This window comes from Sander lucioperca, chromosome 1 (assembly GCF_008315115.2).
Source record: "Sander lucioperca isolate FBNREF2018 chromosome 1, SLUC_FBN_1.2, whole genome shotgun sequence".
Taxonomy (NCBI): Eukaryota; Metazoa; Chordata; class Actinopteri; order Perciformes; family Percidae; genus Sander; species Sander lucioperca.
This window is the reverse complement of record NC_050173.1, coordinates 15746491-15759462: the sequence shown is the minus strand read 5'-3', so window position 1 is coordinate 15759462 and position 12972 is coordinate 15746491. Positions and strand designations below refer to the sequence as shown.

At 39.3% G+C, this 12972-nt stretch overlaps 1 protein-coding gene across 3 annotated transcripts in view; it reads right to left on the bottom strand.

Annotated features, from left to right (window-relative positions):
• The window catches only part of LOC116055741 (retinal-specific phospholipid-transporting ATPase ABCA4), a 37968-nt gene that overhangs the window by 22858 nt on the left and 2138 nt on the right, over window positions 1–12972 (bottom strand). For all 3 annotated transcript variants that reach the window (XM_035999445.1, XM_035999452.1, XM_035999450.1), the window contains exons 6-11: window positions 10106–10233; window positions 9373–9570; window positions 6533–6622; window positions 4922–5156; window positions 4155–4294; window positions 1198–1314 (exon numbers count right to left, since the gene is read on the bottom strand). In XM_035999445.1, coding sequence (XP_035855338.1) covers window positions 1198–1314; window positions 4155–4294; window positions 4922–5156; window positions 6533–6622; window positions 9373–9570; window positions 10106–10233 — 908 coding nt within the window. The remainder of the gene's footprint in view (window positions 1–1197; window positions 1315–4154; window positions 4295–4921; window positions 5157–6532; window positions 6623–9372; window positions 9571–10105; window positions 10234–12972) is intronic.

Below are 12972 nucleotides of genomic sequence, written 5' to 3'. Positions count from 1 at the left end.
TAAGCTAATGCTATTTGCTAAAGTTACGGTGTTGACCTGGAATCAGTAAGTTACACACGAAAGCATGGCAGGATAACAGCAACTTCGCCATCTTTCCATAATGTAGTCAGACGCCTATGATAACAATTTAAGCCTGTCAGTGGCAAAAAGTGGACATACATTAACGGTTCGTAATTGCCCCATAGGCTTACATTGCAGCCCGTGTCACGGCTGCTGGCTGCAGGGCACTTGCTCAATACTGGACCAGTTCCTATTAGTCACAACACAAAAACATGGGAATATTGGGTCCAGTTTGAAAAATACCAACATTCCCCTTTAAGAGAAGGATAACTGATTAAAAGGATAAAGCCAAATTGACTGTAAAGGTGACATAAGGAGGAGAGTTAGAATGTAAGGGGTAAGCAAACAAGGTCAAAAAATACAATAGATGGAGTATATAGTGAGGCAAAAAAAGAGGAAATAAGAGGGAAAGGTAGACAGTAGGGCTGTGTAATTAATCAACATTTTATCTTGATTATGATTTTGGCTCCCAGTGATTTAGCTCATTAAGTTTTGCAAGTAAACTCTTATTTTCTCTTGTGTTCTGAATGAAAAAAAAAAAGTTTAAATAGGAAAAGTATTAAGGCAAATTGCACAGTTGTAGGTGTTTTTTACTGTTGATTTATTGATTTATTAGTGACTTTTTCCACTGTTTTTTAAGTTCAATAACTGCAACATCTTTCCAGTCTACCAGTAATCGTGTTAAGAGGGCGATAGATGGAAAAGGGAAAAAGATGGCATATTGATAAGGTTCTGTATTCAAGTAGGAAACTTTGTGAATTCCTGTGACCTCAGCAAAAATGTTCAGAGAGGAAAAGGAGGATAAAATAACAACATCATTAATCACCTCATTCAAAGGGACAATTGTTTGGCATTGGATGTCAGCTGAATGGCAACACAAAGGTAGATCCTGATCATATCTGCTGTATTAGGCACAGTATGGCTGGTATGGGTCAGCTGTTAGCTTAAAGGGATTAAATGCAGTGATGTGCAAGCAATCTTTTGCTTATTTGCTCTTCCAATATTTGGTTGCATATTAAAGGAGTTTCGACCACAAACACATGATCTGATGCACTTACTTTATACATGTCCTCATTACTGATAGTGTACTGTTTAAACCTAATTATTCAGTCACACTACAGTATATTGCTGTCCTACCCGGATCATGTTGACTTGGACTCCATCTTGGAAAAAAGCCCAGATCTGAGGAGCCACTTCCTCCCAGGCCTTCCCCATCGTCCTCAGCCTCTCCAGTTCCTCAAATGTCATGTTTGCCTGTAGGAGTGATAGAAGTGTGTGTGAGGGGTTGGTCTATCAACATTGGAAGGACATGAAATTGTTATCAAAAATAAACATGCACACACAACTTTTCTCCCAAATGCACAAATATCTGGGTGCACACCATTCAGAAATATTGTAACTAATGCAAATATAAACATTTTGTACTCATGTATAGAAGACATAAAATCCAAAACTTAAACTTAAACTTAAAATGTATACGCACGCACATGTGTACACGACATTCAGAATCTCACACACATTGTCGCAGTTCTTCTAATCTCCTGCTACATACCATTCCCACATGAAACTATCTGTGAAAACAGGCTTTGCAAAGGCAACACACACATTCTCACACAAAGAATTCCCGCGGGCCTGTTCAGATAGCCAGCAAATGTGCAACAAATGCCCTCTGCGCCAAATCGCCAAATATTTACTGCACGCTTATCTTTAAAACCCTGGATGGTGTGTGGGTACAGTGCTTTGTGTGGCAGATACCAAAGGCTAGCTATTTCAGTATTCAGTCATGTGCAGTGGGGGATGAAAGCGCTCAAGAGTACACCCAATTAAACGCCTTCCTCTTGTGTGTGTCTGATTTTGGGTGACAATGGGGACAATGGAGCCGGGGTGACAATGGAGGCTGTTGGTGACAACTGGCCAAATGCATTCAGCCTGCCCAGTGAATCCCAGTCAGGTTCCCACAAGTGAGTGCTTCCTCATCCCCCGAGGCAGTTCAAAACAGCAGGCAAAAGCAGGAGGAGGACCGGGGGGATTCCTCGAGGGGATTTCTTCAAGGGGGCAGTGGAGGAATCTTGGAATTGGTCAAGATGTGGGGTATTCTGTGCCTAACTTAGCATATACCTACATAAGCTGCAACAAAGTGTGCACTTGTAGCAAGTTTAGTTCCACAAGTATTATCTACTAAACTCAATGAAATACTTGGTGCCCTGACATACACTACTCAGATGCATCTTTGCCCCAATGCAAGCATACCAAGTAGTATGCTAAAAGGTCCAAAATCATCGCAAACATGGTGCCTATCAGCGATGCTTGACTCATGGTTTTCATCAGCATGGTGAAGCCAGTGATACAATTTCAATATATAATCTGTGATTTTTTTTTTGTGTGAATTTCCTGGGGAAAATTCTCTATTACACCATTTCTATGACGCATATGTCATAGAAAGAACAGTTTCTATGACGCATATGTCTATAATGCATTATACAGTACACATAACGTACTAATAATGCATGATAATCTGCTTATATCACTGTGTAATTATAGTTATACACACTCATCAAGTATCATAATACTTTTTTGCAAGAATCATAGTATATTCTAATTCTCATAGGTCGTATTATCTATATTACGGTCAATTCAGTGTATGTATTAAATGTAAATGTTTATCATATAGTTGTGTTTAATTGGAGTAGCTTACCAGTACTCAGTTTATTGTGTGTTATGACCCGTTTTATACAGCTACAGGTAAAGTATAAATTGTTTTAGGTAGCATCTATAATTTAAGTCAATTTGAGTTTTCTGGAGAAACATTACATGATCAGTGAAATGCCCATCATTAAGTTGTTCATCATCAAAAGGTTGTGTAAATACAGTATGAGTACTCAATTTCTGTTATGACCCATTAAATGTTTGGTGTGTTGTTCTTGCATAGACTTAATAATATTCACTTTACTTAAATCAAACAATGACCACATAATGACTTATAACCAGCTTGTTATTTCAAATTGAATTAATTCACTTGAAGCACACAACGACCACTTAGAATAATCACATTATAATGCATTATAATAGTGATTATATTATTAGAGCTATTTATAGCATTGTAAGTAGTGATGGCAGGATGCAGGTAAGACCTGCATAGCTCATCATTACACAAGAGCAGTCACATTAAGCGTGAAAACATATGTTTAAATTAATGGTACTTCACTTTGAGTTTCTTCTGAAACACACTGATGCATGACAGAGTTAAGAGGAAGAAAACAAAGAGCCTGTATAGAGGCCATGTTTTTGGTCTGGTAAAGTAAAGGATTAACCCCTTAATCATTATTGCAATTAAGATCCCAATCTAAGGGAAGAGGGAACTAAAGAGGGCATTAAAGGTCAGGAAAGAGGAAACACAAGTGTGTGTGTCTCTTTGTGTGTGTGGTCAGTCACACGTCTTTCAGGACGAACTCTTACTGCTGCTTACATAACACTGAAAAAGCCATGGCGCCAGTCGACTGTGTGGTAGTCACCACAGCCGATCAGCCTGTGTTCTTCCATTGCAACCAAGCCATCCATGACTACTGCTGCACCCCTCCTCCAAGGGCTTTGACCAACATGTATCTACATCTAGATACAAAGGGCTGGACATGACATGAGGAAAGCTGATCCCCTTTATAGGGATTGTTCATTGCAGTAGGTTTGCTTGCCCCAAAGAAAATCAAAGATACAGATGTCATGAGTAACAGAAATTGTAAGATTAAGCAAGTGGGAATTCAGTGCAGAAAACATCGAAAAGCTGCTAATCTGGGAAAATCTTTGTGTCTTAGTAGATGCAACGTGTTTCTTTGTTTGTTCAATGATCCTGCCAACTACCCAGTTCTCTCGCTATCTAGCTAAATGTCTTCTCTAATAGAAACTTGATATAAGAATACTAGGGTTACATGAATCAGCAATAAAGTATAAAAATAATATACTTGAAGAATGCTAACAAAATAACTCGCTGGCTGGAATTTTTTATTAACAGGGTTAAGAGTTTGATTTCCACTATCTTACATGTATAAAGCCATGCTTCTACACCATGCTTTGGATAAATGCTTCCACCAAGTGCTCACATTTCGTATGATCTGCCTGACAGCAGGTGAGTCAGGGGCGTAGAGGATCTGTCCCATCACCATGGGCTTGACAGAGTTCCACACAATCCTGGTGGCAGGGTTGGACTCCAGCTCTTTCATCAGATCATTGCAGAAAGGAGCTGCAGGGAAAGAAAATATGGGAAATGGTTACATTGTTTTTAAGCTCAGCCAAATTTACTATGTACCATACTGGTGGGGTGACGATTGGATGGTATTTGTAGGTGAAAAGGAAAATAAACAGTATTGTAAAAATACTAACAGCCATCCATCTTGAAAGAAGGAATTCCTAAAAAAGGAAAAACGTTTGCTCCTGACGCATTTCCGGAAGGGGCCAGAATGTACAAGCCATAACAGGATTAGGAAATGGCTTTATGGTGATTTTACTAGATTAAGATCTGCGTCAACTTAACATTGTTTGTTTTTTTGCATATGGCCTAAACTTCCACTAAATTACATTCAAATGTTGGGGTTTTGAGATATCTTGCAAACTAACACAAGTGGGACTGAAATCACACTTTCTTGGCAGAGGTAATTCAAGTTAGTGTAGAAACCCAGTGAGTTTGTCAAACTATCTCTGGAGATTCACTGATATTTAACACAAAATAAAAAAAAATGGTTACTCCAAAAAGGGACTGAGGCATTGATCTAGTCTCAAGAACAAGGCCCTTGGTTTAAAGTACAACAGACAGCTCAAACAGCTTGAGACAATGCCTGCTCTAATATCTGTCATACTAATATCTACTCACTGGTGCTGTTGTCGTATGTGTAGTGGCCCTGTGCCCTGCCGCTGCTGATGCCCAGGAAGGCTTTGTAGTTATTGTCCTCGTACCAGTTAAAGGAAGTGACTCGGGAGAAAGCGCCCTCAGTGTAACCACATACCAGGCTGGAGGCAGCTGCCATCACCTGCCTGAAGGACAGATTATTCTGGAAGAGAGGAGTCATGAGCTGGAGAAGCTCCCTGGAGCTATTCCTCTGGTACAACTGTGGAGAGAAAGTAAAGTAAAACAAAGAAGTAAGAACAGAAAAGTGTTGGCTTTGAGATGTAACACAACATAACAGTTGTTGCAGTGACATGAGTCGATGATGATGATGATGATGATGATGAAGAGTTATTTTGGGTGCCCAGTGTTTTATAAGTAAAAGTGCTATTTGTTTCCTCATAGACACTTTAGGGCGACTGACTTAATTGGAGCATCAAAGTACAAAACTGTACTTTGGACATTTATTAACTATAGAGCATATGTTTTGTTCCTGATTGCAGTCTCTATTTGCTTTCAATTCAAAGTTGGGTAATTTGCTACCGCTCTGATTAGCACCTCTGGCTGATAACAGAACAAACTTGTATATTTGCGTGACTAAATTTTTACCAGATGAAGGAACCGTATGCATAGAAATTATCAAATGTGCAAGGGTGAGCTCACCCTTTATTTACAATATTTATTTAACCTTAAAAAATACAGTCAACAGTACCTAAAGCATTGTTGTGTACCTACACCCCACTTATGTAAAAAATGCAATGTCACAAAGCTGTAAATGAGGCTCTTGTTGATATTTTAGAGATACATGGTTTTCACAGGACAGTGACACTATGCTCCCTGAAAATATACTTATGTTCTAATAGCAATAATTTGATTTATTTCTTTTTTTACCTTGTTTGGTCAGTTTTTTTCAATTTTGTGGTTTCACGTTGTCTGTCTCGACTACAGACTGTCTATGGTCAGACAAAGGCAAGTGTCTTGCCAACAGGATGTCAGACTGTCAGCGACACTAAATATCCCATGGAAACATCCGCAACAAACAAAGCAATATTTCCACACACTCAAGTACACTGAATGTTTAAAATACAGATACACCACAAATTACATGGTAGTTACAGTTATATTATAGAATCAAAGTCAGAATTGCTATAGACACTGAACCTTGTCCATTGCATAAAACTCATATAGTAGTGGCCAAGCTGAACTAACTTAGGCAAGTAGCGAGGCACTTCACAGAGGTAAAAACATGGGGTTGATCCAAGCAAAAGAATAAGAATGTGCATGGACTCAATGTCAGTGAGAGAAAGACAAACAGATCATTCAATCACCACTGGTGTTTAACCTTTTTCCACATCTGGAGGCTTCACCTGTTCTTGCAGCCTCAGTGTTGTTTCCATTGGGATGGTCCCATGATGATGATGTATCTGTTTTGGAGGCTAAAGAGGCCTGTTCTGGATTTAGCCTTCCTCGTACGCACTAAATGATATCCCCCCTACTTTCTGTGTTTGCGTAAAAACTCAGGCAAGAGGAAGCAACTGTTTCCTGACAGCTAAATATAGCAGGGCGGTGAACTTTCGAATAGACTGGATCATGCCTTACCTCTCGCAGTTTGTCCGAGACAGCGGAGACGACCCGTACCCACAGCTGAATTTCAATGCCTTGAGAGTGATTGTCGAGCACAAGAGGAAGCTGGAGAGAAACACAAATGCATTCTTTTAATATGAATAGTTGTCTGTTTCTCAAAATTAACACCACATTTCCCATAAACCCTGACATACAGGACGTTCTTAATGTCCCTCCTTCCTGACGTCATTTTGTTTGTTTTGATCAGCAAGAAGGATAAGATGATACGGCCTTGATAACAGCCAATATGCAGTCTGCAATCTGCATGGTTTCAAGTTAAAAGTATTCAAATTCATAGTGTACACAAAGTCAAAGTCCTGTCTTGTATTTTGTGCCATAAAGCAACGTGTCTTTGTGCTCTAAAGCAATTAATACGGATGCCGTGACATAGACATCGTATTCGTAGACAAGAGAGAAACACCTGAAAATTGCCGTCATCATTAATATGTTATATGTTCTATATCTGCTGGGCACTACTTTCTCTTGAGGATCTGCTGGCTTGCCCAGAGATCTTCTAGCCAGCTCACAACACAATAGGCTAAAGGTTCCAGGAAGCAGGACGAGGCCAAGACACAGAACTGCCAGAGGAGACATCCGTCCCTATTACAAATATAGATTCAGCCTATCAGTGAGCAGTGAGCACAGACAGATATTCCCAACTTCCTCAAGAGTTTGCTTTACAACAACATTGGCACGTCCTCCAAAGCATTTTAACTTTGAGGGCAATCTTTTCCGAACATCCACTAACTTCATTCAGACGAGCACATAGCGTTAAAGACTAAATCTAGTTAAATCTAGTCCATCCTTATCTTTCCAAACCTCCATTGTCCACTTGGGCACCATCTCAATCTGCTGGCTTTTATCACTGTGCTCACTGCTCAAACTCCACTGATGCAAATAATTTTGGGGAAGAAATTCTAAATCCAGTAATTTATAAACTGCAGTAGCACTTACGTTATCAGTATACTGAAACATCTCTGTCGTCTGGTGTATGTATACTATATATACTAAATGAGCTCTAAAATTGAGAATTGCCGAGCATAAGACTGCTATTGGCTCTTAGAATCTTGAGTATGCCATAGTGCGTCATTATGTGAATGCATTGTTGGGTATTGAAAAGCTGTCCTCATCCCCTAGGGGAGGGGACATTGTAAACAATATATATATATATTTATACACTAAACACAATCCAACCATTTTGATTAAATGAGGACATTTATCTTAAAAAAACATGATATGAAACTATGGTAAAAAGCATTTCAGCTTTTCGCTGTTATAGCACTAGACAGAGACAGACAGACGACTAAACTCACTTGGCCCAGTCCCATGTGATTGTGCCTGAATGAAGATGAGGCAGAGGTCAGCCATTGTTGCTGTCTGTCTGTCTCATTGTGACCCATGTTAACTCTAAGTGTGTTGTGATTACTAAAGAGAAGAGTGTCTCGTCACTAAGCCAATTACACAGAGGCCACGTCTGCCTGCTCAGCTAATGCTCATAGCTGTTTCACTTCTCCCGTACCTATTTGAAGCATGTTGGCAGAGCGGATTCACACTTTTAATTAAGTCTCTAAATATGGCCCTGCTTGAAGGTTACAAGGTCTTCCCATCAATTTCTTCAACTGTGAAAGTGTTGCGAGCTCATTCATTTTTGGAGGCAATTTTGTTATGTTTGCAGTTTTAAATGTCGAGTTGTTTGCTGTATTGTATACTGTAATCCAATTAATTGTAGTCACAGATTATGGTTGTGTTTTTTATAGTATTAATAATAATATTAATAGTTATTATTAAAAAAAACAATATAACCACTTTATATATATAATCATTTATATACAACACTACAACATTTTAATGCCTGGTAATATTTATATTTTAAATATTCTTGCCTTTTTGAAATATTAAAATAAATCTAAAACTCTACACAATTGTGTTTTTTAACATTCCGGGAGAATGCTGTACTGTGGTATACTTTATTTACTTTAGACACAAAGCCAACTTGCATTTCCCTGAGAAAGCTTTGTCCCATCCTGTGAGTCAGAGCCCTTATAAAAATACTACCAGCAGCTGTTGATTGTTGGTTGTATGATAGGCCTGTACGTTTTGATCCAGGTGTTGTTTAAGCACAAACTGCTGATGTGAAGTCAGACATAAGCTGCAACCATGACCTAATACACTGAACGCACTAAATATGAGCTGTATGATGATACCTTTCAGTTATGTTTACTCTAAAATAGTAGGTTTGTCAGTATGTTGTACAGTCAGACATGACTGTGAAATGTAGACCATGAAAATATTGTAATATACTATTATTTGTCAATTAAAAGCCTAAATAGGTTTCCTGAAATGAATGTGACATTTTCAATTTCCAAAATGATGAGATTTATTTTCATCGGCCAGTTTTCATCACTTAAAAAACAAAGTCTAAATGAACTTGTCAACAAGATTAATGCATTAATCAGACACATACTGTGTTTAAAAAAAAGTTAACACTTAACATGACACCGCTTGATAACTATTTTGCAAATGTCATAGCCTGCCAAATACTATATTTCCTTATGCCAGCTTAAACAAAAAAGCCCTACAGCCATACAGATGGCTTAGCCTTTTGTGAATAGCCATTGAAGAACTTTGCAAATATGCTAATAAACATGCCAACACCCCAAATGGGACTCATCCAACCACAGCTCTATACTAACCTTTCCTATTCATAAACTAAATAATGGATAACTCTGCCAAATTATGTCACGGGGGTCCCACTTTAATTATGGCAGATTGGAGTTTTGATTGTATTTTTTAGATACATCCCAGCAAACACTGACCAGCCTGAAGAGCTTGAAAAAGTCAACATTGGCGTAGAATTTGTCCTCAATGATCTGCAGCCGTTGTGGAGTAAGGATGCACATAGCATTACGAACAGCGAAGAGTCCTCTGCGGCTGGGGAAGATGAGGAATCGCTCCAGCAGGGTCAGGCTGCAGGCAATGTCCTTTAAATGCAAGGCTGGGACCCCAAAGGCAAACTGGGAAGAAGTGTCAGTGGACATGTGATGTATGGGTTAGGTTGAATTCAAATAAGAACATTACAACAACATAAGGCATTTAGATTTGGTAGATTACACCATGATGTCTGTCATGGAACTTCACAGGTAAGTATTTTCTATTCTGTTCTATTCTATATGTATTTGCTTGTGAATAAGTTGAGCTGTCCAGCAATGCATGCTAGGATAGGAGCCCCCGAGAATGAAAAGAGACTATAGGGGATTGATGAATGGATGACATGTACAATGAAGTGGCATTACTTGTGAAACCTACATCACTACAGATGTGAACACCAATTATACCATCTTTCAAAGCTCATTCAAAGCCAATGACTCATTTGTACTTCACATCCTGTCAAGAAAGCAATGATTAAGTTAATGACACATTTTATCCTTATTCAACCCTATCATGTGTGTGTGTGTGTGTGTGTGTGTGTGTGTGTGTGTGTGTGTGTGTGTGTGTGTGTGTGTGTGTGTGTGTGTGTGTGTGTGTGTGTGTGTGTGTGTGTGTGTGTACCTGTTCAGGCCTGATTTGGGCATTGACTAGCTGATACACCACAGACTCTGTCAGAGGAATGTCTCTCAGCAGGAATGATGTCACAGTCTCATCGTCCTTAAGGATAGCCTCCACCTTTACTCCTCGGCCTACATCGAGAGACAGAGACGGTTCGTGTAACTAAAAAGTGGCACTTGAATGATTGTGTACATCAGAACAACAGGAGACCACATACAGTAACCAAAATGAGAATTTACCCAGACTCTTGTTGTCTGTGCTCCACAAAAGTACACTTTATTGTCACACTCTATTGTCAGGCAGTAGACATTGACTAGGTAGAAGAAATCTGGATATTTTGTTGCACATATTTTGGGCAAGTTGTGACAAATCTGTTGCATTACAACACAGGATGAAGACATTCCACCTCTGAACTGTCTCATTATTGTGGCCTGTCTGTGCATGAATAAAGTTTGCTGTGTCAAGCAAAGAGCTGGTGTGGCCTGCATCCAGGTTGAGCCCTAGATTGACTCGCCTTGTGATGATGTTCTCATTCAACCACTGGAAACCACAAAAAAGCAAGAAATGGAGAGGAAATGAGGAAATATTGATTTGAAAAGCCCAAAGAAAGTATGGGATGTACATCGAAAAGTTTTTACAAGTTTCTATCCAAGGGGTGGTAAGAAAAAAGTGTCATATCTAACAGACCAGTTAGCCAACATAACAAATTACAAAATCATACCCTCTCTGTTGATGGTAACTTCTTGTTTTTGTAGTGAGGTTACGCACACTAAGTGAACATTTGTGACGCACTGATCACTGATACCAAAGTCATATGTACACTTTGATTCTTGTATGGACGAGATACAACATGTTAATTTTAGAGGTGCTGGTTGTTGCTGGCTTTTTCCCCCTGCTTTAAGTCTTTATGCTAACTTAAGCTAACCGGCTGCTGGCTGTAGCTTAATATTTGACGGACAGATATGAGAGTGGTTATCAATCTTGTTATCTAACTCTCTGCCAGAAAGAAAATGAGTGTATTTAAAGGTACATTACGTAACATTTCTGCATTAAAATGCCTAAAAACGACAATACCTATGTTATATATTTTGTTGAGTTGTGTACTTACACTATCCCAAATGTTTCCAACAATGTCCAAACCCAGAAAAATCTGTTAATTTATTTTAATGACACGGGACGTTTCCTTTAGTCGCCTGTCAGTGGCGTCATAAAACCTTTGACCCCTCTGGTTCCTCTAACTTCCGTCAAAACACGAGAACCCAGATGATACGTTCGAGAGTAATTGTAAATCATACAATGTCACAGAAAGCATAATACTCAGTAACCGTAATACAGCTTGCTTTCTGCCACACTGCATCATTTTGTCATCAATTACATGCCACTTACAACACAGTAATACAACAGAGACCTTATTTATTGATACATTTCAATATTGATCGATCCAGCTTTTAAAATGTTATGTGCTACGTTGACAAGTAGCTCATGCTAATGCTTGGTAGGGAACGCTATAAGGTTACAACATCGTTCAACACGCTCATGACGTTATTTTAGGTATAATTGTTTTGATCAAGGTAAAGTTAACGTTAAACAGCACTGGGCTTACCCACCTACCCTATCCCACCCTGGTTTTTCTGCCTCACTGCCCGCCGCTAATGGACTTCACTCGAGATGAAACCGAACAGCCCCGGGGACACGACACATCCACAGTTAGCCAGTAGCCTGCCATTATTATGCCATAACTTACAGCATTCCAAACCCTGCTAGCACAAACTCCAGCATCGGGTGATAACGATGCTAACGGCAATAACAGAAAGCTTTATGTTCCATCGGGGAAACCAGGCGTCCTAGTCTGGCTGGCCACGGTGTTGTGCTGAAAGGATCTTTCTTTTGGGCTATATAATTATGGGGCACATACACCTATAGACCCATGGACACAGGTGCATGCACACATATATTGGACACACACACACACACACACACACACACACACACACACACACACACACACACACACACTTTGTCATTATCAAGGGCCTTGCACATGAAACGCACACATCCACTCAAACATTTTCTGATAAGTCATATACAATTACATAACTTGGTTGTCAACATGATTCAATTTTCTTTCCAGGGCCTCACATGTCGAATGTGGATCCATATCTCTTTTAGCTCTGTTAGTCCATCTACATATTTCTCCACTAGAGTAGCAGCATAGAGAGCAACCAGATGTAACCATTCACAGGCTGGAATGCACTCAACCCATTATAAAGGTTTATTTTGCTGGGAACATGCTGTATAGACTGTAATCACATGTATGTTGACATGAAAAGAGAATTGTTTGCATGGTGTCCCTTGAGATGGAATAAGTGCTTCTATGTTCTCTCATGGAGAGAGGAGCATGGATGGAGGGCATGTGAATTGCTTTCCCACCAAATAAATAACATGTTGGTGGTGAAAGTAAGTAGCTTACGTCATGGGCCTTTTTTAAACCTATGTGTTGTAATCCTGTTAGGCTGACATGGTTTTTGACCAGATGAGGGTTCCAAGTTTATAAAAATCATGACTTGACATTTATTGTCCATTTCCCTTGCGATTAGCACACCAAAACCCCTATATGTTTTTAGAATATCCATCAAAATACAACAGCAAAAAAAAATAGAAAGAGAAAAGGCTTAAGCACCTAGAACCAAACTCTTTGTATGTTCTTCCAGGAGCGGGACACTGAGAATAGCTTGCGTTGCTAAATGTAGTCATGCTGTATATCAAGATTGATAGAAACTTCCAAATGAAAACCCTTACTGGTAAATCCAGAAGGACGATCGTATTCTGCCACTCACATCTGCTCCAGTGAAACAACTAACAAGAAAACC